At 43.2% G+C, this 24,679-nt stretch overlaps 1 protein-coding gene across 3 annotated transcripts in view; it reads right to left on the bottom strand.

Annotated features, from left to right (window-relative positions):
* EPHA6 (EPH receptor A6) overlaps positions 1-24,679 on the bottom strand; it is a 516,782-nt gene that overhangs the window by 167,710 nt on the left and 324,393 nt on the right. For all 3 annotated transcript variants that reach the window (XM_084506721.1, XM_084506720.1, XM_084506719.1), the window contains exon 6: positions 1,929-2,053. In XM_084506721.1, coding sequence (XP_084362847.1) covers positions 1,929-2,053 — 125 coding nt within the window. The remainder of the gene's footprint in view (positions 1-1,928; positions 2,054-24,679) is intronic.

The raw sequence follows: 24,679 nt of genomic DNA on the forward strand, positions 1-24,679 counted from the left end.
TTTAAACATACAAATCCCATTTGCATTTGGCCACTATACTTACCCAGGAGTATAGTTGTAATGTATGCTTCTTCAGCAATATTTAAATATAATTAAAGTGGTATAGAATCACATTTTGTAATTTAATACTGCAAATCAACAGAGTGTTTTGCAGCATGAGATTATTAATCTCTCTAGAATGTGGTCTTCAAGAGAGCTCTTGCAAATCTGTCACATAGCTGTTCTGCTCAAATAAGTGGCTATGTTACTGTTAGGTGCTGGAGTGTTTGTCTCTCATTCCATCTATTACATAGCACTGACGGAGAGCGTATAAGTTCTACCTTAACAACAAAAGGTGTACTGGAGAGCTATGCATGTAGTCCAGTTAGTGACTTAGGGAGAAAATAATCCCTGTACAACAGTACTGGAAGATGCCAGCAGTGCAGTTATCTCCCCACGCCTAAGAGGGAGGAGAAGTTAATAGTTAAAAGATACTCCTTATGCATTACAAAAGGTGAAAATAGAAAATGGTTCTTTTTTTTTCTTTTTTCTTTTTTTTTTATTTTTTGTAGAAATGGACAGGAGCAGTTAAAACTATATATATCACAGGGCCACAAAGCCTGTTTCTCTAGTCTTGTATAATGGACAGGACTTACCAATATGTAGATCTCTAAGAAGAGCTATTTGCCTTGTCACTCAGTATTGACAGATATTGGCAGATGATCTATTGATAAAAGATTTTTATAAATATGAGCTTTGTAATTTAACATCCATATGAATGGTTTTGGATATTTGTTCCCATATAATTGAATAAAAACTTGCTATTTATCTATTTTAATTCACTTGGTTATTTTAATATAAATAAACAAAAAAGGGCAGTGCTAGTCATAGTATAGTTTGCTATGGTAATGGATCAAAACTTGAAAGAGTTCCATCATTGTAGGAAAATAAAGTTTCCTTGCTTGACTGCCAAATGTTCTAAACAAACTGTTTTCTCCCTCTAGCTATACTATTAAAATTACTTGGATTTTCCCCAGTTTACCCTTTTTTTCTGCATCATTAAAGCTTCATAATCTCAATAGAGAAGGGCAGCCAAGGAAGGAAATTCTGATATTTACAGAGCCTATCATCCCTAAATCTGTCTTTCATGCCTTGGCCTATATTACTGTTCTTTGTGGTCTTCTCACTTATCCATTAGTTCCATTGTGACTTTTAGATGGGGACAAAGAAACAGCAAGAACTGATTTAGCAGATTACTCTTTAAGATATGCACATCAAGAAATTCCTTCCTGTGTTTCAAGGAATAAAGACATTGATTTGCACTAAATTTTTACACTAGTGCTAGGCCCTGTAGCTAACTGGAAACAATTAAATGTTCTACATGTATGCTTTGGAAAAAGCAGGCTTCAGATTATGCTTTTGTAGGACATGCTGTCTGTCACCTTGTACCTTTTCCTGTAATGCATGTTGTTGCCCACTGCCATGCAGTTTCTATCTCTTGTAACCCCCTAAATGAGGCTAATGAACTCTATCATTTAAGCACAGATTATTGCTAAATAATAGCACAAAATGAAATTACATTGATGTTCTCCTTTGATATATTGTTTCAGTGCCACTTCAATGTAAAGCTTTTACAGTCTATGCATCAAAACATGCTCAATTATACAATCCATTTATCCATGTTCATAATTGCTGCTACTATGAGACAGGTATATCTACTGCCTGCCTGCTGCTCTATTTGGTTCTGACATGAAACAAGACAGTCATTAACAAGTCAGAAGTGCAACAACAAAAAATCTGTACAAAATCCAACAAAAAATGTCTGCTTATAAAGCATTGTATATGGGATTGAGTGAAAGGTTTAAAATACTATTTTTTTAAATACAAAAATAACAAAACATATTGATCTTTAGGAACTGAGTTGGGGTGATGCTGTAAGTGTGACCTACTTTCTCATAGTACTTGATCTCGTAGTCCAGAATGGCTCCATGGGGAAAGTCCGGCTCTTGCCAGGAGAGGGCAATGCTGTTTTGGGAAGCCCAGTCCTTCCTTACCATACCTATCAAGGAGGGTGCTGAAAGGGAAAAGGATAACTAAGGGTTAAAGACGAAGTACACGGTTTATCCTTTCATCCCACTGTCTTAGGATACCAACCCGTGGTAACTTTGAGTGACCTCCAGGCAGAAAAGCATGACAGATGGCAATTCTCAGGGAAACCATATAACCTGGAATTAACATTGCAAGTACACACCAGTAACTCCTTCATTAAAGTGCAGACCAGCTTCTGAAAAATAGCTATATACAAAAATACAGAAATGTCTTTTCTGTCTCTCCCAGAAAAAGGGGCCCGTGCCAGTCCCCACCGCTGGCTGTGCAGAACCAGGATGCGCTGCTGGCTCTGAGGACATCGCATTCAGAGCAGAACCATGTTTCAGAAACAGTAAATTCAAAACTCAGGATACTCTGCTTTAAATGTCATAGCTCAGCTGTGTAAAATGTACTTTTGATTTACCCCTAGGGGTAAAATAATGTGACACAACTTAAAACAGATGTAACGTGTTCTGTTTCTGCTAGCTGGGCTGACAGAAGCAAGAGTGTTTCAGCCCGTCAGGGAGGTGGCTGTGTGTATGTAATACCCAGCTTGTTTGAGGAGGCCAAGGGCAGGGACAGGGTTATGGGCAAGCCATGGCAGCAAAGGTGCCCGAAGCCTACCTGAAGCACTTGACAGTGTAGGTCTGCGGCAGCGCAGTGAGCAGGAACCATTTCGAGCAGTTTATGGAAGGGGCCTAACATGGTTGGATGCACCCAAGAGCCAAACTATCTCACTGTGGGGCTAAGTGATTTTAAGAATTGGATTTGCTGCCCTTTTGGAGAAGAAGGATCAGTGCCTACTATGTAATAATGTCAAATGGTGCAAAAATTCAATTCTGGAAAACTCTTTGCTTATTTTATTAATCTGGTCGAGTATGGCAAAGAAAGCCTAGTATTCTCCTGACACTAAAGCTGCTTTACTTGTATTGACGTGCAGCTTTCCCAAATGTCACAACAAAACCAATCACATTGTTCAACAGTCTTGAAGACAACCAAGAAGGTTGAACAAACCTGCTCCCAAGCAGCACATCTGGGTCCTGACAACTTCCTGAGGTTGTCTCCCACAAAAAACGTGCTTCCAGTGGTTCACAGCTTACCCTATTTGTCATTCAAGCAACATATACCACTTTATTACACACCCTCCTGCACTCCTCTCTTTTATGAATCTTACTTAACCTCTTCTAAGCTTCTAAGGAGCTGTCTCCTAAAAATAACACGCTTTTATGACTTCAGGTTTTATCTTTTGGGTGAAGGAGTCTCCCTAGGAAAATAAAATAAGAAACTGCATCTAGTCACTAAATTCTGTGCGTTTGTTTTCTTTCTTGTAAATATTTCAGGACGTTTAAGAGATGAAAATCATAGAATCATAGAATCATAGAATATCCTGAGTTGGAAGGGACCCTTAAGGATCATCAAGTCCAACTCTTGACACCGCACAGGTCTACCCAAAAGTTCAGACCATGTGCCTAAGTTCACAGTCCAATCTCTTCTTAAATTCAGACAGGCTCGGTGCAGTGACCACTTCCATGGGGAGCCTGTTCCAGTGTGCAACCACCCTCTCTGTGAAGAACCCCCTCCTGATGTCAAGCCTAAATTTCCCCTGCCTCAGCTTAACCCCGTTCCCACGGGTCCTGTCACTGGTGTTAATGGAGAAAAGGTCTCCTGCCTCTCAACACCCCCTTACGAGGAAGTTGTAGACTGTGATGAGGTCTCCCCTCAGCCTCCTCTTCTCCAGGCTGAACAGGCCCAGTGACCTCAGCCGTTCTTCGTACGTCTTCCCCTCCAGGCCTTTCACCATCTTCGTAGCTCTCCTCTGGACACTCTCCAACAGTTTCATGTCCTTTTTATACTGTGGTGCCCAGAACTGCACACAGTACTCGAGGTGAGGCCGCACCAGCGCAGAGTAGAGCGGGACAATCACCTCCCTTGACCTACTAGCGATGCCGTGCTTGATGCACCCCAGGACACGGTTGGCCCTCCTGGCTGCCAGGGCACACTGCTGGCTCATATTCAACTTGCTGTCTACCACGACCCCCAGATCCCTCTCTTCTAGGCTGCTCTCCAGCGTCTCATCGCCCAGTCTGTACGTGCAGCCAGGGTTTCCCCGTCCCAGGTGCAGGACCCGGCACTTGCTCTTATTGAACTTCATGCGGTTGGTGATCGCCCAGCTCTCCAACCTGTCCAGATCCCTCTGTAAGGCCTTTACGCCCTCATTCGAGTCCACAACTCCTCCAAGTTTGGTGTCATCAGCAAACTTGCTCAAAATACCCTCTATTCCTACATCCAGATCGTTTATAAAAATATTGAAAAGTACCGGCCCTAAAATGGAGCCTTGAGGGACCCCACTGGTGACCGCCCGCCAGCCTGACGCAGCCCCATTTACCATAACCCTTTGGGCCCTGCCCGTTAGCCAATTGCTCACCCGTCTTATGATGTTTTTGTTTAGCTGTATGGTGGACATTTTGTCCAGTAGGATCCTATGGGAAACCGTGTCAAAAGCCTTGCTGAAGTCCAAAAAAATCACATCAGCTGGTTTCCCTTGGTCCACCATACGGGTGATCTTATCATAAAAGGAAATCAGGTTAGTTAGGCAGGACCTACCCTTCACAAACCCATGCTGGCTGGGACCAATGACTGCTTTGTCCCCCAGGTGCGCCTCAATAAGACCGAGAACCAACTTCTCCATGATTTTACCAGGCACTGACGTGAGACTGACAGGCCTGTAATTGCTAAGGTCTTCTTTCTGACCCTTCTTGAAAATTGGCACAACATTTGCCAGCTTCCAGTCTACCGGGACCTCTCCAAATTCCCAGGATCGTTGAAAAATAATTGAAAGAGGTTCCGCGATGACATCCGCCAGCTCTTTCAGCACCCGGGGATGAATCCCATCCGGACCCATGGACTTGTAGGGATCCAGGTGGAGTAGCAAATCCCACACACGTTCAGGGTCAGTTGGGAGTTTGTCATCCCCACCGTCCCGGCCCTCCAGCTCAGGGCACCCTGGGTCCCGAAGCCCATCATCGGCATTGAAGACAGAGGCAAAGAAGGCGTTAAGCGTCTCTGCTTTGCCTACGTCATCGTAGGCAAAGCAGAGCATCGTAGGCAAAGCAAAACAGTCAATAAACTCTAGAAAGCAAACGAACACTAAAGAAAACAAAACTGATTGTTTTCCTTTGAAAGAAGGGAAGCTCTACACACAGACATGCATATAACAATCTCCTTCTCTGTGACAGTGAGAGAAAATAAACTTTTATCCACTTTCAGTCCTCCCTGTGGATAACTATAGTGTAGTATAACAATCCAGTCCACTTTGATGTAAAAAAAGCCAACAGCCCAACACATGATACTGAATGAAAAAAAAAAAAACATACACATACTAACAATGATATTAAGTGTATAAAATAGCTTACACAAGAAACTTTTCCACATCTGTAATTATGCCATTTAACCACAGGTTAACGAAGGGAATGACTGAAAAAAAAAAAAAAAAAAAAGGAAAAAGAATTCCTGCCTTGCTGAATAAAGGATTAATGTATTTTTCAGGAAGCCCTTAAACAGTATAATGGAAGTACAAATAAATAAATAAAAGGCATTCATAAATTTTGGGCAAAAATGTTATCCCTGGGTACATATAAATACTCCCCCAGTTAAAATGATATTTTTGTTCTTGAAAATTGAGGGTGAAGCTGAGCTCTCGTAATTTTACTCTGGGGTAAAATCAGCTACTCCAAGCAGGGAACACAGACCAGTCTGTTTAAAGGAAATCACGAGGTAGCAAAAATGGATTTGTATTTGTGAAACACTGATCAAGGGCCTATGAGGGCAATTCCTCATATACATTTGTTTACTGTTTGTTGTTTTCAGTCATTCACTGGCATCAAGATGTGATTTAGAGGTGGAGTCTATGGGAGCTTTGCAGATTTGTCTGATACACCCTGTGTGCCTGTTCATGCCTGACGGACCTCCTCAGCTGGGCCACCTTCCTCAGCACACTGTGGCTTCATCACACTGTGTTGTGGGTTCATTAATCTAGTAACCAAATCCTTGCAAAAACATCCAGTTTGATTAGAGAAAGCACCAGGTTAAAATGCAAATATAATTATACGCATGGTCTTTCTGGGCTTTTCAAAATACAAACCACCAGTATTACACTTCTTCATATTATGACCTAACCTTTGTATGCTTTTCATACACACTGCATGTGGTGCATTTTTCTTTGAGTTCTGATTTAAAAACTTATATGACAATTTAAGTTTGTATTCAGCCTGAGTTCACTGCAGTGACTCTTCCATTTGAGCAAGTGCATGTCACAGAATCACAGAATTGTCTAGGTTGGAAGAGACCTCAAGATCATCAAGTCCAACCTCTGACCTAACACTAACAAGTCCTCCACTAAACCATATCCCTAAGTTCAACATCTAAACGTCTTTTAAAGACCTCCAGGGATGGTGACTCCACCACTTCCCTGGGCAGCCTGTTCCAATGCCTCACAACCCTCTCAGTAAAGAAGTTCTTCCTAATATCCAACCTAAAACACCCCTGGCACAACTTAAGCCTGTTCCCCCTCGTTCTGTCACCAGGTACGTGGGAGAATAGACCAACCCCCACCTTGCTACAGCCTCCTTTAATGTACTTATAAAGAGCGGTAAGGTCACCCCTGAGCCTCCTTTTCTTCAGGCTGAACAAGACCAGCGTCCTCAGCCGCTCCTCGTAGGAGTTGTTCTCCAGACCCCTCACCAGCTTTGTCGCCCTTCTCTGGACTCGCTCGAGCACCTCCATGTCCTTCTTACAGCGAGGGGCCCAAAACTGAACACAGTACTCGAGGTGTGGCCTCACCAGAGCCGAGTACAGGGGGACAATCACTTCCCTAGCCCTGCTGGCCACACTGCCAGGATGCCATTGGCCTTCTTGGCCACCTGAGCACACTGCTGGTTCATACTGTTAGTGTTAGGTCAGAGGTTGGACTCAATGATCTTGAGGTCTCTTCCAACCTAGACAATTCTGTGATTCTGTGATTCTGTGACTATCCACCAATACTCCCGGATACTTCTCTGCCAGGCAGCTTTCCAACCTCTCATCTCCCAGCCTGTAGCTCTGCTTGGGGTTATTGCGCCCCAGGTGCAGGACATGGCACTTGGCCTTGTTGAACTTCATGCAGTTGACCTCAGCCCATCGGTGCAGCCTATCCAGATCCTCCTGCAGAGCCTTCCTGCCCTCAAGCAGATCGACACACGCACCTAGCTTGGTGTCATCTGCGAACTTACTGAGGGTGCACTCGATGCCCTCGTCCAAATCATCGATGAAGATATTAAAGAGGACCGGCCCCAGCACCGAGCCCTGGGGCTCATAACACAGTCGGTGTAACAGAAGATCAACTCAAACACTCAGTATCAGAAGCAGCCCATGTCTTCTCCCCAGGAAACAACTCAGTAGCAAAGTAATGGAAGAAAAGATTACTTCAGCCCTCTTGTAAACCAGCTCTGCTTGACCTGCACTTGAAACCAAAAATCCTATGCAGCAAGGCTCATGTCACACCTGTACCACAGCACCATCAAAATGTGAAGGTACGTACATAAGGCTCCGAATACAAGAATAATAATTTTGTTTCTACTAGGGTACCGAGTAAAAATTAGGACTTTTTCTTTTTTAAGGCTTTTTTTTTTTTGAAGCCTCAAAAGACTTACCATTAACTATTTCTTAATTGTTCAGAAGAATGATCCTACTATTTGTCACACACACAGATTATCTATTCACATCTCAGAGGAAATAATTACTTAGAAAAAGAAAAAGATTCCAGTCAGAAAGTTATTGTTCAAAGAAATGGGCAAATAAGACTAAGTAATTAAAAGCCGCAGCTAGCTCAGTTTCTATTTCTTTAGTTCTTGTGTTTTTAAAAACAGTACTTTCTGTGGAGAAATTTCAGCTTCTTATATGAGTTGCTCACTAGAGCAGAAGTTATTTAGACCCTAAAGATCCTACCCATTTATTGTTTGAGCTCTCTAACTGTGAAATTGTAAGATAGGTAAATCCTATTTGCTCATTTATAAAGATTTCTCTAATGTTCCTATGATGAATCAATGGGACATTCTTTTAATTAGTTATTTCAAATCCAGAAGCTGCAGGAGAGCTCTAATTTGGTTACCCAATGAAACCATTTGGAAAAAAAAAATGCTTAGAAGCTCAGCATGGCTTTTAATCACTTTAATGGCAGCATTTTCTTGCCATTGGTACTAAGCTGAAGGATGGTTTCTGGCTCTTGAGCTCAGTGTTGATCTCTGTTTCGTACTGAGGATTCTTTGCACCATCTGCTCTCTACGTTTTCCTCTACACTGTTATAAATTTCTTGAATTGCAATGAGTCATCTACAGTTCTGTCAGCTCCTCATTTAATTTAGTCTGATAAGTTCCTTTGTTTTTTCAGAATTGAATTGAAAGTTCATTCCTTAATTCAGAGTGAGCTTTTTTTATTCTAAATGCCTTTGGCTTCTCTCCTTTTCAGAATCCCTTTTCTCATACACTACATAGAAGGCAGAAAATGTGTATTTCAAACGATGGTTGGAATTCAGTATCGTTTCTCTAGAGAGTTTCTCTTCTTCCTAGATTGACTTCCATTATCTGTAACTGATTTCAAAACAGTGATCTGTAGGAGAAGCTTTTATCCTTGAGTCCATGTTCTAATTTTCAAATTTCTTGTTTCATATTGTTAAAAGTAGGCACAGAATTTCCAACATTTCTTACCTGGTTTCTGGGGCTAAACAAATTTGATATATTGCCCACTCATTATAAAGAAGCCTTAGACCCAGCAGTTGCTGATAGCAAAAGCTAACCTGATGTCTGTCTTTATTTGGACTACTCTACCTCTCTAGTATTTTATTTCTAATCTTATTTCTCTAGCGAAGAGAAACCATGTCAGCGCACTGGCATTTTACTGGCTGTCGGAACAAGCCCTAACAGGAATGTGTAAACACATTTGTGTTAAAAAACTACCATCAAACAAACAAGATAAGCTACATCATCATTCTCCCCTTTCCTCCTTTCCTCCCTGCACTGCGTCTGTTTTGCCAAGGTGAATGAAGTGTCAGCACACACAAATCTGGGGCAGCAGAGGGATCTGAAGTGCACACGTGGTGTGGTGAGGACTGCAACTCAAGTCATTTAGACACCATCCTCACAGGAAGGCTAATGATCTTCATGTGTAAAATACTGCTATTGGGAATAACGTGGTTTAATTTACTTAGGCGTTTCTATACCATCACCATTACCAATAATAATCAGAATTGCAATAAATACAGGTTATTCTTTCCTTGAGACCCCTGCCTGCTTCAAGACACAGGAAAGACTATACTCACTGAAATATAGAGCTTTATCACATTTTCTGAATAAAGCTTTCCCAGCCAAGGAAGGAATCTGGCCTTCACCCTACCTGTTCTTTCTCTCCTTCCTTGGCTACTTCCCAACTGAAGTTGAGAGAGAACACTGACTTATCACAGAATCACAGAATCACAGAATTTTCTAGGTTGGAAGAGACCTCAAGGTCATCGAGTCCAACCTCCAACCTAACGCTAACAGCCCTCCACTAAACCATATCCCTAAGCTCTACATCTAAACGTCTTTTGAAGACTTCCAAGGATGGTGATTCCACCACTTCCCTGGGCAGCCTGTTCCAGTGCCTCACAACCCTTTCAGTGAAGAAGTTCTTCCTAACATCTAGCCTAAAACTCCCCTGGCTCAACTTAAACCCATTCCCCCTCGTCCTGTCACCAGGACTTAGGCCCTCTCAGCAACCAGTCTTTTTTTTGCAAACTCATTAATTGAATTCTCCTAGTTTCCTATGACACAGGTAGAGGAAGAAACATACTTTAGCATCCTCCAAGGAGCCTGCTTTCCTCTTGTCATTACATTAAGGGAAGGACCGTTGCAGGTGGAAGAATCATAGAATCATTAAGGTTGGAAAAGACCTCCAAAATCATCTGGTCCACCCATCACCCTGCCACCAATGTCACCTGCTAAACCATGCCCCTAAGCACCATGTCCAACCTCTCCTTGAACACCCCCAGAGACAGTGACACCACCATCTCCCTGGGCAACCCATTCCAAAGCTTGACTACTCTTTCTGAGAAGAATTGTCTCCTAATTCCTAACCTAAACCTCCTCTGGCTCAACTTGAGGCCACTCCCTCTAGTCCTATCATTAGTTACCTGCGAGAAGAGGCCAACCCCCAGCTCCCCACACCTTCCTTTTAGGTAGTTGTAGAGAGCGATAAGGTCGCCCCTGAGCCTCCTTTTCTCCAGGCTGAACAAGCCCAGCTCCCTCAGCCGCTCCTCGTAGGACTTGTTCTCCAGGCCCCTCACCAGCTTCGTCGCCCTTCTCTGCACCCGCTCAAGCACTTCCATGTCCTTCTTGTAGCGAGGGGCCCAAAACTGAACACAGTACTCGAGGTGCAGCCTCACCAGAGCTGAGTACAGGGGGACGATCACCTCCCTGGTCCATGACTACACTATTCTTGATACAAGCGAGGATGCTGTTGGCCTTCTTGACCACCTGGGCACACTACCAGGTTGTGTTCAGGTGAGCATCAACCAGCACCCCCAGATCCTTTTCTTCTGCAAAAGCTTTTCAGCCACTCTCCCCCAAGCCTGTAGCGCTGCATGGGGTTGTTGTGGCCACAGTGCAGGAACCAGCACTTAGCCATGCTGAACCTCATCCCATTGGCCTCTGTTCATTGACCCATTCTGTCCAGGTCCCTCTGCAGGGCCTCCCTACGCTCTGGCAGATCGACAAGAAGAAATATCAGTGCTGTGAGGACTAATTTAAGTTGACTTTGGTTTCATGAAGACATGGTTTCATGTCTGTGTTGGTCAGAAAACTAAAGAAGATGGGTTTACTGTTCTTTAAAAGAAAAAAAGACATTTTTAAGCTTATAATATATAACAGGTAAATGGTATCAATTAATTTACACATGAAACTATGCATAACACTACAAAAGCTATTGGTACCTAATTATCCAAACGCCATTCAACAGAAATTTTAGGAAATTAATGAAACAGATTATGGTGTAAGTACATTAACTTTCTAATGTTTTGTCCTATTGCTTAATTACGATGCTATAAAGTTATTTAGTAAAGCACCAATAGTATTAGATTATAAGGCAAAAAGTTGTCTATATTTGTATTTCTCATTATAAATACAGCCATACTGTATTTATAAATAAAAAGTGTCATTTTTTTTCAAACCATACGGACTATTTCAAACAGTATGGACTATTTATTACTGTTAATCATAGAGATGTACCAAGGTCCAGTATTATTCTGGGTACTAAAAACCTTTCCACTTCTTTCTATACCAGAAAAATGCTATTATATTTACTCCTTATTTCTCTAGCCTAGATTCTGTAACTGTATTAGAATTTCTATACTATTTGATGCTGAGTATGATTTTATATTTATGAGTATGATTTTATACATAGCAATAAATGAACTCTGGGTTTTTATTCATGATCCCACACTTGGAAAAATTGTTATTTCAGGACACCGTAGGAAAAAAATATTGATTTTACTTCTGATTCTGGAAAGTCTGTAAGGGAGGTAATAAGCAATAAAAAGATTTTTTTCTTAGGGGAGACATATTACTCCAGTAGCAGAACTGGAAGTAATGAAATAACATTTCCTGATCAATGATAATGTCTTCTGTATTATTAGCATTTGTGCTATTTACCAAGGAAGGATTTACCAGGGAAGCTAAAACGCCAAAACCATTCAGCCTTCATCACTAATGCTACCTGTGATACATATTCTTGGTCAAATGACAAGTATACAGTAGTGCTGCCAATTGTCTCCAGCAGCCTTCGTTCCTACAATATGATTATTAGCCCTCCAGCAGAATTCATTTCATTCTTTCTTTCTTTTGTGTTTGTTTGTTAATATTTCTATCTTTGTAGGATAAGGGATAAGGGAAGAGACTATTTTATGAGTGAGGAATGTGATAGGGATTCAGGAGACCTATGTTTATATCTTTTCCGGTCACACTTTAGAGATTTTCTTTAATATCTGTGACTGAGCTATCCTAACCTACAACAGGAATGTCAATACTTCCATTACTTCCAGTATGAAAGCACTTCTATATAAGTGTTTATATGGGGGGCTGTATAAAGGCTAAAAATTTTTAGATTAACCACAAGTTCACATAGAAAATCTCCAGTAAGTATGAACATAATTTTTTTTTTAAATAAAAAATGTAGTCTCTAATGAATCACTATATTTTAAAGATGTGTACATGGCTGAAACATCTTTGTGTTTATCCTTAATTCGGTAATAATTACTTTTCTTATCATACAAGGCTGCTTCCAATTAGTACAGGGACTAGATAAGATACTTGATTCTTCACATAATAGAGTTTCTTATCTTCCTAATCACTTCAGTGGTAATTTACAGTTATAATGCTTGGAGGGTATACTATTACTGGCTCGAACTTTGGAGTTCAAAGTTGAATATGGACTTTTCCTGACAAGGCATTAGCAAATTAACAACTTGGGGTGTAAAATAATGTTTTTAGTTTATATTCTTACACTAGTTCCCTAAAGGTTTGCATTCAAAAGACAGCATACCAGTACACTTCTTTTGAAGCACTTCATTTACTGAAAAAATATGCCTCCAGCAAGCTATAATTACTATCTTTCCCTCCATTTTAAATTCTTTCCCCTTGCAGATTTTCTTTGCTTGCTCAGAAGTGGTGGGAAGAAGCCAAGTGAACTTAATCCCATTATTAAAAAACAGATTCTGCTACAGTGTTCTGGGCTAAAGGTCATGGCAGATGTAACCCCCAAATCTCTTCCAGGCTAAATGCAGATTCAACATCATTTTTTTCTACTACGTTCCGTAACACAATTCTTTATTCCTTGCTGCCGAGTTTCTCTCTAATCTGTTGTTGGTCTTACGTATGAAGACAATAATTATTCACCCATACAATTTTTCAACACTACAGATTTTCTTTCACTTGCAGAACATGCTGCCATTCATTATTTTACAAGCTTGAGACAGAAGCACTCCTAGATCTTTACTACTAACAAGACTTGCTCAGTCCCTGTTCCTTCAAAACGGATTGTATCAGGAGATATTTAAAAGAAATTCTTTAAAATAAAGTCTTACCACCTGTCAGCCCGTATGGCCGTTCTGTTCTGTCTGATGAGGTGTATGTGTGAAACATGCCCTCAAAATTAAATGTTTTGTATTTTATTTTAAAGTATTTTGCATAATTACTACTACAGTAAACAATTTAAAATATTTTAATGATGTTTCTTTAAATTACATTAGCTAAAATAATCACACAAATCTGTTCCAAGAATGTATGTTTTAAGGAGTTACTTTATATGCTGTGTATTTCTGAACCAAGCAGGATAACCTCAGTTCAAAAAAGCTCAGTGGAAATGTAAACTTTCAGGAATCGTATGCAAACCAAAAAACCTGTAAAACTGGAAAGAGTCCCCTGCCATATAAATGGAAATAATGTCAAATCAATGCTTTCTCACAGTCAAAGGGATTTGCACCATAATAATCAAATTCTTGGCTCCTTTCCATTGCCTTTTATTGCTGGAGCTGCCAATATGTGGTTTAAAGATGTAATAGGTCACTGGGAATCCTGCTGAGGGGCCAGCTCCCCCAAAATTAGAGGTTCGCTGTCCTTGCTTGACAGAAGACAAAATTATGGTTGTATGGCACCGGCATATGAGCTCAAGTCAGGTAGCAGCATATATAGCTGAATTACACAGCAAGAACATGGTATCAGGTACCCATAGTACCCTTCATTTCATCTCCTTCTCCCAGGCATTTTGTTCTGGATCAGGTGATGGGCTGCTTGATGGCACCGGGAAATGTATAAGAGACCCCCCTGCCCCAAGTAGATCACTTTCCTTCCCATCACCTGTTATGATGACTGTAAACCCTGCAGCAAAAGTAACAGGATACGTGTTCATAAGCAGAAATTTTTCTGCTTTTGCAAACTCAAATGTTACGTGCTGTATTGCTCACAATTCCTCCCGACTCAGATGTTGCCACTCTTTGCTGTATACAATTTCAAATCAGTGTGCATGCTTCTGGGGAACCACTCCTGACATGCAGGATTCCTCCTAAAAATGATGTCAGGGTCGCTTATAACGTTTCCTTTCTAGGAAATTTGTGTTAAAAGAGAAGGAGGTGGAAGAAATTGGTTTACCAGCAGAATCAGATTGCAACTATAATGCTGTTAATCAGCATGAAAAAAGATGTGCTGCAGCCAATGTGTTATGTGAGTTATAAATATCGAGCCAGCACTGCTAGGTGCCCTATGATGCGGGGACAACCTGTGGTGACACATTTGTCCGAAGAACCTTGTTTTCAGATGCCTAATGTAACCTGGGAATTGGTATAAATTTATTGGAAATACAACTTGAGGTTAAGAAGGCGTCATTTATTGCAGCAAGATGTCATTATGGAGACAGAGCTGTAAGTAAGTCTCATTCAGCAACAACCCCTCCAGGGTCAAGTGGAACCAAATTGCTCTGCAGAACTTCCTGCTGCTAAATTGATCACAGAAGTTTGAAAATGAAATAAGCAGGTTAAATAGCACTAGGAAATCTGCAATCTTTTCACTCCATTAATTGCTAGTCATCCTGTGATGTAAGAGACAAGCCTAAAATGTACAATAATTTGAGGAAATCTTCCCTGCTTTTGTTTATATCAAAATATGAAACTACAGATTGTAGGTCATTTTCTGTCAAACAGTACTTTACAGGTCTGAAAGAGGTTTTTGTATTAGCAAGAAAATAATAAATATTTTATTTGAACACCTTCTCTGAACCTTCTGTAAAAGCTGTTTGTTGGCATGTGCAGAGAATGTCAGAGCTACTGTACTTTAATATTCTCAGTTAATGTAAGTACATACAGATGCAGATACATCTGATACTGACTTAAAATGTACATCTTCCAACAATTCTCCCACAAATGTTGGTTCTTACAGAGCATTTCCTTTAACAGTGATGTACAATAGATATGCCCTCATAAATTGATTTTCCCAGTGACATTAAAAATATATATATATATTACATACATAAATGCTAAAACCACTCCAAAGGTATGTTGTTACCTGCTCTTTACAAAAAATAATTAGAAATGATAATAGCTATCATTTAATATGCCTCTGCAAACAGTTTTATGTGCATGGTTTATGTGCATCCTTTAAATCTTTAGTGTGCATACCTATGCACAGAAAAGCACACCCTTTTAAGCCCTGGCATATAGACTCACAGGACAGACAATGTGAAGTACTTCCAGAAGACCAGTATGTTACTGGCTTGTACTTGAGGCACATGAATCACTGAAAAGCACTGTTGCTGTCAAATGTATGTTAGGTGTTCAACTTCTTGTCAAAGAATCACAGATGAATAGAATCACAGAACGGCTGGCGTTTGCAGGGACCTCTGAAGCTCATCTAGTCAAACCCCCTGCAAACCAGGATCACCTATAGCACACTGTGCAGGATGGCATCCAGAAGGGTTCTGAGTATCTCCAGAGAAGGAGATTGCAAGGACCTTCCCACAAGTTTGCAGGGGGGTGAGGTGAGGGGGATTGGTTTGATGCGGCTGTGGTGCCTGTGACAGCACAAAGGATGAGTCACATGGGGCAGCTGTTATAAGGGCCAGCAGCAGCAGCACCACCACACTGTGGCCTTGGCCGTCGGTGAGTGCGGATCGCACCTCCTGCAAGCCATGGCTCTCCTGATCTTCCTCGCCGTGGCTGTGCTGGGCATTGCCCAGAAGCCATGGCTGGTGAACGATCAACTGGATAGAGATGACTGTGAGAGAATGCAGCAGTATGTGGAGCAGCTGATTGAGGGCATGACTCAGCTGGTGCAAGAGATGGAGGAGAGGAACCAGCAGCAGAGCTGGGTGGCCCTGGGAGCTCTGTTCTTCACCGCGTTGAAGCAGTGGCAGTTCTGGGCCTTGGTCGAGCTCCTTGTCCTGGTCTTTGGGCTCTGCCGCTGGCTCAGGAAACGGAGCCGTGAACCAGGCAGCAGCAATAGCGAACACGGCACCTCTACAGGAGAGGAGGAGAACAACGATGATGGCGATGACACAGACGAAGACAGTGACTCTGATGACAGCTGGGATCTGGGCAGAGTTTGGGCGGATAGCACCCAGTGGCCGGCGCCAGGCATGGCTGACAAGTGCCAGATGGTGGACGAGCTGGTGGAGGAACTTCTTGGTGCCTGCCGAAGACTCTTTGGGAACTGTCTCTTCAACCCACGGCTGCAGCCGGCCATCGGCATAGGCTGCCTCTACGAAGGCTGGAGTGCCCGGGAAGACAACGTCCTGTACCGCCTGCTCGTGCCCCTGAGGCCTCCCCCTGGGCACGCCTTCCACCCGGAGCTGGGCACCGAGGGGGAGACGCCAGCGAGGAAGCCCGGCCTGCGCGTGGAGCTGGAGTGCACCTGCGTGAGGGAGTGGCTGATGGGGGACATGCTGTGCTTCCTCCACCACCCCGAGGACGAGCTGAGGAGAAGACAGGAGCCCAGCCTGCTGCGCACCCTCTGCACCGGCTCCTACCTGGATGTGGAGAAAACCACCCGCTGGTTCCAGGCCTTGGTGAAAGCAGCCTGGGAGCATCTGCCGCAGTCGCGCCACTGCCGCCTGACGGTGCTGCCCTCCCGCCGCTCCTGCAAGATCAAGCTGGCCAGCGCCTCCGAGAGCACCCTCTCCGTTGAGATCACGCTTGGGGTGCAGATGGACAACTCGGACTCTTTCCTGAGCCTAGAGTAGGCCACGGAAAGCTTCACCAGCAGCACAGCGCCACTGCACAGCACCAGTTTCTCCAGCAGCACAACAGAGACACCTGTCAGCAGCGGGCAGTGACCACCCAGACCCTTGGAGAGACTCCGTTCCATCCAGGAGCTTCAGCCTATGCAGAGGCCAATAAATTGCTCGTGTTAACGTACACTTTGTCTGCATTTGTCTGTGCAGCACTTTGTGGGGGAATGTGGACATTCCCCCTGCTCAAGCAAGGCCACTTAGAGCAGGCTGCCCGAGACCGTGCCCAAGATGTGGTAATTACATGATAGGATATGCTCACATCCTAGAAACAGTAAGGTTGGAAAAGACCTCCAAGGTCATCTGGTCCTACCATCGCCCTGCCACCAATGTCACCCACTAAACCATGTCCGTATGTACCAGGTCCAAGAATTGGCCTAATTCAGATATATGTTCCTCAGTAGTTGGCAATGATATCTGCTTCTGTCACATTGAGCTTATAATTTTCAAAAACATGCAATATTTTCAAGTCCCTCTGTACTCGAACATATGTTGAAACCTGTGCAAAGTCAGCACTGAAACACAGAGCAACTACTAACGGAAGCTTTGATATAAGGAAAAAAAATCTCTATACATGTAGGAATCCCTTGAATACCATCTTGAGTTGTTCCTAACTTAGCATGACCATGAAAGGGTACTTACAAATCCAGATGTGTGCACTCTAGATCTGTTATTCCTGTGTGTATTGTTCAGAAGATAATGGTTTGTAAAATGTGATAAAAGATGAAGTTTAAAAATAGCAAAATAAATAATTCAGTGTACCTTCCTAACAATTTTCTAAAAATACTATGCTGGCACAGAGTAATTCTTCGCCAATAACCTTATGGAAAAGAATTAATGATAACAAATTGGCTATTTATGTATCGCAATTTTTCATCCCAAGATGTGCTTGTTATCATTGTCAGGAACCCACATCAATAGTATTCATTTGCTGAGCCATCATGCTAACTCCACCATAAATCAGAATTTTCTATGCATCAGTAATCACAGAATCACAGAATTTCTAGGTCGGAAGAGACCTCAAGATCATCGAGTCCAACCTCTGACCTAACACTAAAAGTCCTTCACTAAACTATATCCCTAAGCTCTACATCTAAACGTCTTTTGAAGACCTCCAGGGATGGTGACTCCACCACTTCCCTGGGCAGCCTGTTCCAATGCCTCACAACCCTTTCGGTAAAGAAGTTCTTCCTAACATCTAACCTAAAACTCCCCTGGCTCAACTTAAGCCCATTCCCCCTTGTCCTGTCACCAGGCACATGGTAGAACAGACCAACCCCCACCTCGCTACAGCCTCCTTTGAGGTACCTGTAGAGAGCAATAAGGTCGCCCCTGAGCCTCCTTTTCTCCAGGCTGAACAAGCCCAGCTCCCTCAGCCGCTCCTCGTAGGACTTGTTCTCCAGGCCCCTCACCAGCTTCGTCGCCCTTCTCTGCACCCGCTCAAGCACCTCGATGTCCTTGTTGTAGCGAGGGGCCCAAAACTGAACACAGTACTCGAGGTGCAGCCTCACCAGAGCTGAGTACAGGGGGACGATCACCTCCCTAGCCCTGCTGGTCACACTGTTCCTGATACAAGCCAGGATGCCGTTGGCCTTCTTGGCCACCTGAGGACACTGCTGGCTCATATTCAGCCGACTATCCACCAATACTCCCAGGTCCTTCTCTGCCTGGCAGCTCTCCAACCATTCCTCTCCCAGCCTGTAGCTCTGCTTGGGGTTATTGTACCCCAGGTGCAGGACCCGGCACTTGGCCTTGTTGAACTTCATGCAGTTGGCCTCAGCCCGTCGGTGCAGCCTATCCAGATCCTCCTGCAGAGCCTTCCTACCCTCAAGCAGATCGACACACGCACCCAGCTTGGTGTCATCTGCAAACTTACTGAGGGTGCACTCAGTGCCCTCATCCAGATCATCGATGAAGATATTAAAGAGGACCGGCCCCAGCACCGAGCCCTGGGGGACGCCACTAGTGACTGGCCTCCAACTGGACTTGGCTCCATTCAACATGACTCTTTGGGCCTGGCTATCCAGCCAGTTTCTAACCCAACGAAGCGTACGCCAGTCCAAGCCAAGAGCAGTCAGTTTCTTGAGGAGAATGCTGTGGGATACAGTGTCAAAAGCCTTGCTGAAGTCAAGGTAGACCACATCCACAGCCTTTCCCTCATCCATCCAGCGCGTCACTTGGTCCCAGAAGGAGATCAGGTTCGTCAAGCAGGACCTGCTTTTCATAAACCCATGCTGACTGGGCCTGATCGCCTGCTTGCCCTGCAAATGCCACGTGATGACTCTCAAGAGGATCTGCTCCATGAGCTTCCCTCATACTGCGGTCAAACTGACAGGCCTGTAGTTACCTGGGTCAGTCCTCCGGCCCTTCTTGTAGATGGGCGTCATGTTTGCTAGCCGCCAGTCAACTGGGACCTCCCCCGATAGCCAGGACTGTTGATAAATGATGGTAAGCGGCTTGTCCAGCTCCTCTGCCAGTTCTCTGGAGTTGACCTCCTCGCCCTAGGCATCCTCCTGGGTACACTTGCTACCTCTTCCTCAGCTACCGGCCTCTCAATCTCCAAGGCCTCAAACCTGTTGTGTAAGGGCACCTGGGAAGGTGGGGCCGGAAGGGGAGGGCATTGGCTGTGATGTCGAGCAGGGACCTGTCTCCATTCCTCCTCAACTCCTAGGTCCCCTACCTCTGCCCGACAGCAACAGGGCAGGGGGTCCACCCCCATTTGGGGTGTCTCACCTCGATACCTCTCCTTGAGGCCCTGCAAGGAGAAGCTCCACCAGTCTATCTCCCGCTCACACTCCCTGATATCCCTCAACCTCTCCACCTCCTCCTTGAGCTCTGCCACCATGCGGACCAGGTCATCCACCTGCTCGCACCTCACGCATGCAGTTTCTCTGCCTCCCGCCGATGGCAGGAACAGGCTCAGACACTCCCTGCATCCGGTGACCTGAACTGCGATATTTTTTAACGGGTAGTCGGTCTGGGTGTGTACCGACTTCCTGGAGAGCGCGCTGTGCCTGCTGGAGACCACTATCACCTAGCTAATGGCTGTCGTTAAGGAGGTGTTCGTATGGGCCAGGGGGAGCGCTCTGCCCTTCCTGCTCACCCTGCCTGCGCGAGCTGCCGCGCCAACTGCCGCGCCTGTCCCTTCTGACGCGCCACGCCCTGTTTGCCCGTCCTGGTCGCCGTGCTCCTGGTCGCCGCGCTCCCTAGGGGCAGCTTTTGAACGGCCAGGGAGGGGGCGGTGCTGGCTCTGCCTACGCCTCGTCAGCCTCCCTTCACGAGGGCTGCCGGGTCCTGGCGGCTCCCTCAAGTAGGCTCGATGCCAGAAAAATTAGCCCTGCCTGGCCCGATCCCCCGCTCCGCTGCAGAATGCATCTGCCCCGGAGCCGATCGCCTCGGCAAAATAATGATCGTGGTCACAAACTATTAGTGCTGTTGGTTTAGCTACTCCAGCCATGGGTGGTCAGAGAGACTGTGATTGGGTTTATAACTTTCATGTAATGCAAGTTGATCTTCCCCTGAAATGTCTTTCCAAAAATTTCCACTTTGACTGAATGTATAAAGACTTGAGGAAGAAAGCCTGTTGAATAATTAATTCATTGGCTCTGGCTGACAAGAGAGGATTTGGTTGATCTAAGAATGCATTACTCTTCCTGCAACCGCTTTAAGTTTGATGGCGTTTCATTTTCAGTACTCACTTTCTGATCACTTCCTTTTATATTTACACCACAGGATTCAGTTACTTTAGGAATCTAATTCAAATGGGATGCCCAAAGTTAGGAGCACCAAGACCATGTACAAATAGTGCAGGCAGACAGTGCCTCCAGATGGACAGGCAGAGCACTGATCTTAGATTTCTGAAATAAGTAAGCACCCCATGCCTTCTTTGGTGCCTCACCAAGCAACTGAGGTTCACAAACATACCTCCATGAGCTAAATGTGATTTCGTCTCTTAGTGCTGCTTGTCCAGAGACAGACAATGTTCCCTTCTTCCAACTTCACACAGTAAAACAAGACCTTAGAAAACACAACTAAACCCCATTCTCTATTTATAATCTGAAGATTATAAAACAGCCCATCTTAAAAGTGTTATGATCTCAGGCTGTCTGGTCTGTGCCCTGCATCTCTTCTCAGCATCTGGACTGGGAAGACAGAGCTGAGCCACAAGGTGTCTCCTAGTTCTTTCTGCAGAGATGAGAATGAGTGAGACTGATGTTACTCTTCTCCCATCCAGGACCTCCTGAACGCTTTGTGCTTTCTCAGACATACTCTGCATATCTGCTAATGCACCTCTTCTGCTGGAAGCACCTCATGTGCTGTGTGGTCCTAATTTGTACCTCAAGCACTGAACTCAGTGAAGCCACACAACAGAACAGTGGAAGGAATATAGCCATGATGCATGCAATTGTATATTTAAAATGTACCCCCTATCTCTACATTCATGCATGCATTTTACGTTAAGCTATGTCTTCTACAAAAGCAAATCCACACACACAGAACTGCACTGACATAAAAGCTAATGAATTTTGCTTGTAAAAGTATGCAAATATGGCAAGACTTCTAAAATATTGAATTATCTTTCCTCAACCAGTAGGAATTTCTCACCTCTAAAACAAGTTCACAAAACTACCTTACTTTTTTTTTTTTTTTTTTTTTTTTTAAGCTAAAAAACATAGTACCCTGGTCCATTTGACATCCCCATGTAATATCTTTAAAAAAAATGCTTTACGATTTCATAATGTAATCTTTTGCATCAGAACCTCCCATCAGATATTCAAATAAGTCCTGTTGTAACATCTCTACACCAATTTCAAAGACACTGCTTGCTTCCTTTTAAAATAGGTAGAAACATGAGCATGGTACTAGAGATTTCAAGATAACAACAATCACTATTACCTCACGTTTTAGTAAACACAGTCCTGAATACAAAACTACCACAGCTGATAAGAACAGCTGATAAGAACAGCTGATAAGAGGCATTTATTGGTATCCTTAAGTAATTGCAACTAGAGAATCTTATAGCAAGGAGGACAATAGTTGATATATTTCGATGCTTATACTGCTTGATGAAATAATTATGAAAATTTTGTATCTTTAAGAGTGATTTGTATGTGGCATTCAGAATAATCACTTGTAAATATATTTGCTGTTATGCTAAATATATAATTGAAATACTCAGTTCTTATAATTCCAGTTCAAGTGGCATATATGCGCTATTCTCAGTGTCTGAAGCATTCATATGCTACACAATCAATTCACAAGTTTAAAGAGTTCTTATATGTATCTTGTTAGCAAGCTATCTACACTTGTTCTCTCATGCTGAGCACAGCAGGGCTACCGCCAGCCCCCTGATCCCCCAGCTGACTTCCAGCCCTGCAGGAGAGTGCGGTGCGGCCTCAGGGATGCCAGTCCTGCAGACTCCCATGCTCCTGTCTTTGCTGATGGGCAGCCTGAGGGGCTTTAGTTGCAGTTAACCCTCACTGACATTATCATCTTCCAGCCCTGGGGGTGGCCTTAGGCTGAGGATCCCCCTGTTTGCTCCAGTCCTGACCCAGCTCTCAACCTCGCTCCCTGTAGCTGTGTGAGCGCTGGCGTTGAGCTGCTTGGTGGTGTTTGGGTTTGTGGCTTCCCAGATTCCTGGGATCTACCAGGCATGAGTAAATACAAGTTTGTATAAAGGGAAGGCATGCTTTATAACGTGCTGGAGTTTTTTGAAAGTGTCAACAAACGTATGGTTAAGGGGAATGCATTTAATATAGATGACACAGATTTCTTAAAGGTTCTTGACAAAGTCCCTCACCAGAGTCTCTTAAAAGAAGAATGGTCTTTGCATGGATGGATAAATAAATGAAGACAGAAAACAATGGGTAGGAATAAATGGTCTTTTTGTTTACAGTGCAAAAAGTTTGCCAGAAGCCTCCTGCAACACATTTTGCCTACACTGTGCCATTCAAGTTGCTCATAAATGATCTGATGAGATGACAAAGTCTGCTAAACTCATTAGAGTAGTAAGAAAGGAGTACTAACTGTGAAGAACTATGGAAAGACTTTATGAGATTGAATTACTGGTTAATAAAATGGCAGATGAAATTTGAAACAGCAATGCACATGCCAAAAAATACCCTAATTTCATAAGTAAAATAAGCTCTGAGCTAAACATTCCCATCCAAGAACAAGATTCTGGAGTTGTATTAAACAGATCTATGAAAATGCCAGCTCTGTGTTTATTTATGTAAAAAGATCAAGTGAAATGTTAGAGACTACAAAGAAAGGAAAAGAGAACAAAACTGAACTTCATAGTGCCACAGCACCAGTTCGCATTTCAAAAGCATTTTGAATATTGTGTGTGATTTTGGCCCCCTCATCTCAAAAATGATATAGCAGAACAGGATGGGCTTCAGAAAAGAGCTGTAATAGTTAGCATATCAGAGAAGCCAAGTGAATTACATGCAAGTAACTCCAGAAAAGATTAGGGCTTTCAAATCTGAAAAGGAGGAGACAACAGAAGGTTAAATCATGAATGACATGGAGAATGTAAGGAGTGATCATTCATTGCTGCTTCCAGCACAGAAACTAGACAGCATCACATGAAGTTAAAGGAAGTGATTCTCAGTAAAATGTGAAATTAAGCTGCAGAATTTCTTGGCAATGGATGTTATAAATTCCTATTTAGATTCCATGTACTCAATAAAAAATTATTAAATAGCTACTGGGCAAGGAAGTCCACAAGGTACAACTTGTCAGAGATTAGTTGAGTACTCAGGGAACGCATCCTGTAAACTTCTTTCTCTTACTCATCTCTAATCTTTAGGTTTTAGCTTCTGCGAGAGAGAATATGAGACCAGATGGACCAACAGTGTGTGATGCAGGACAGCTGCTTTTCTGTGTAATCAACAGGAACAGAAAGTGAACGGATGAGGAGAGTAGGGTTGCTGCCTAGCTTGTTTGTCTACCTAATAGTTTGATGAAGAGTTTATCTATATTTTTTTTATTATTATATTTTTTTCACTGTGTGTGGGTGATCCTGTGTGTTGTGCTGGTGACAGGTCTGGTCTCTTCTCAATGAATCTACTGCATGTGCGTGGAGAAACTGCTTGCATATTGCATATTGTACAGGATCTGCACAATACATGTATGTGGCATCACCGGCATATCTTAGATGCACTAGATTCGTTCAGCATGGAGTCCACTTGCATATACTCTGCTTTTTTTTGTATGGAGTCAGCAAGTTTACAATAAACTGACGAACTGCTAACCACAAATGAAGCACTGCAATGAAACTTATGGAATATTTGCAGGGAGATAGTTGTACCAAAAAAGGGGTAAACGGTGATATTAGCCCATCTGTTTGAGGGTGTCATCCAAGAGAGACCTGCATTACCCATGGATTTTTATAATCACACAAATATGAAGTAGGTACTGAAATTAATACACCACTGGACTTATCTTTCTTTTTAAGTCTCACAGCAGCTGAGACATTGCTTAAAATATGAGCTATACTTCTTAACGTGATTTACTTGATTAAGGAACTCAGCACTATCTTAAGTATCATCACTACAGCAAGCATTTCATTGAATAAAGATGTGACTGGGTTGAAAAACTCACGTGAAAAGATTTATTACTTAATAAAGTTTGCTTAGCACATTTAGTCTGGATGTGAATCATAAAACATTGGATGTTCACCATCTATATCCTGCAGCACATAAAATAAGGTGTATCTAGTCCCCTTCCACAGGTCAAAAAATAATAACTGCATTTTGGCTACTGATCAAAC

The sequence above is a fragment of the Aythya ferina genome (assembly GCF_964211825.1).
Source record: "Aythya ferina genome assembly, chromosome: 1".
Taxonomy (NCBI): Eukaryota; Metazoa; Chordata; class Aves; order Anseriformes; family Anatidae; genus Aythya; species Aythya ferina.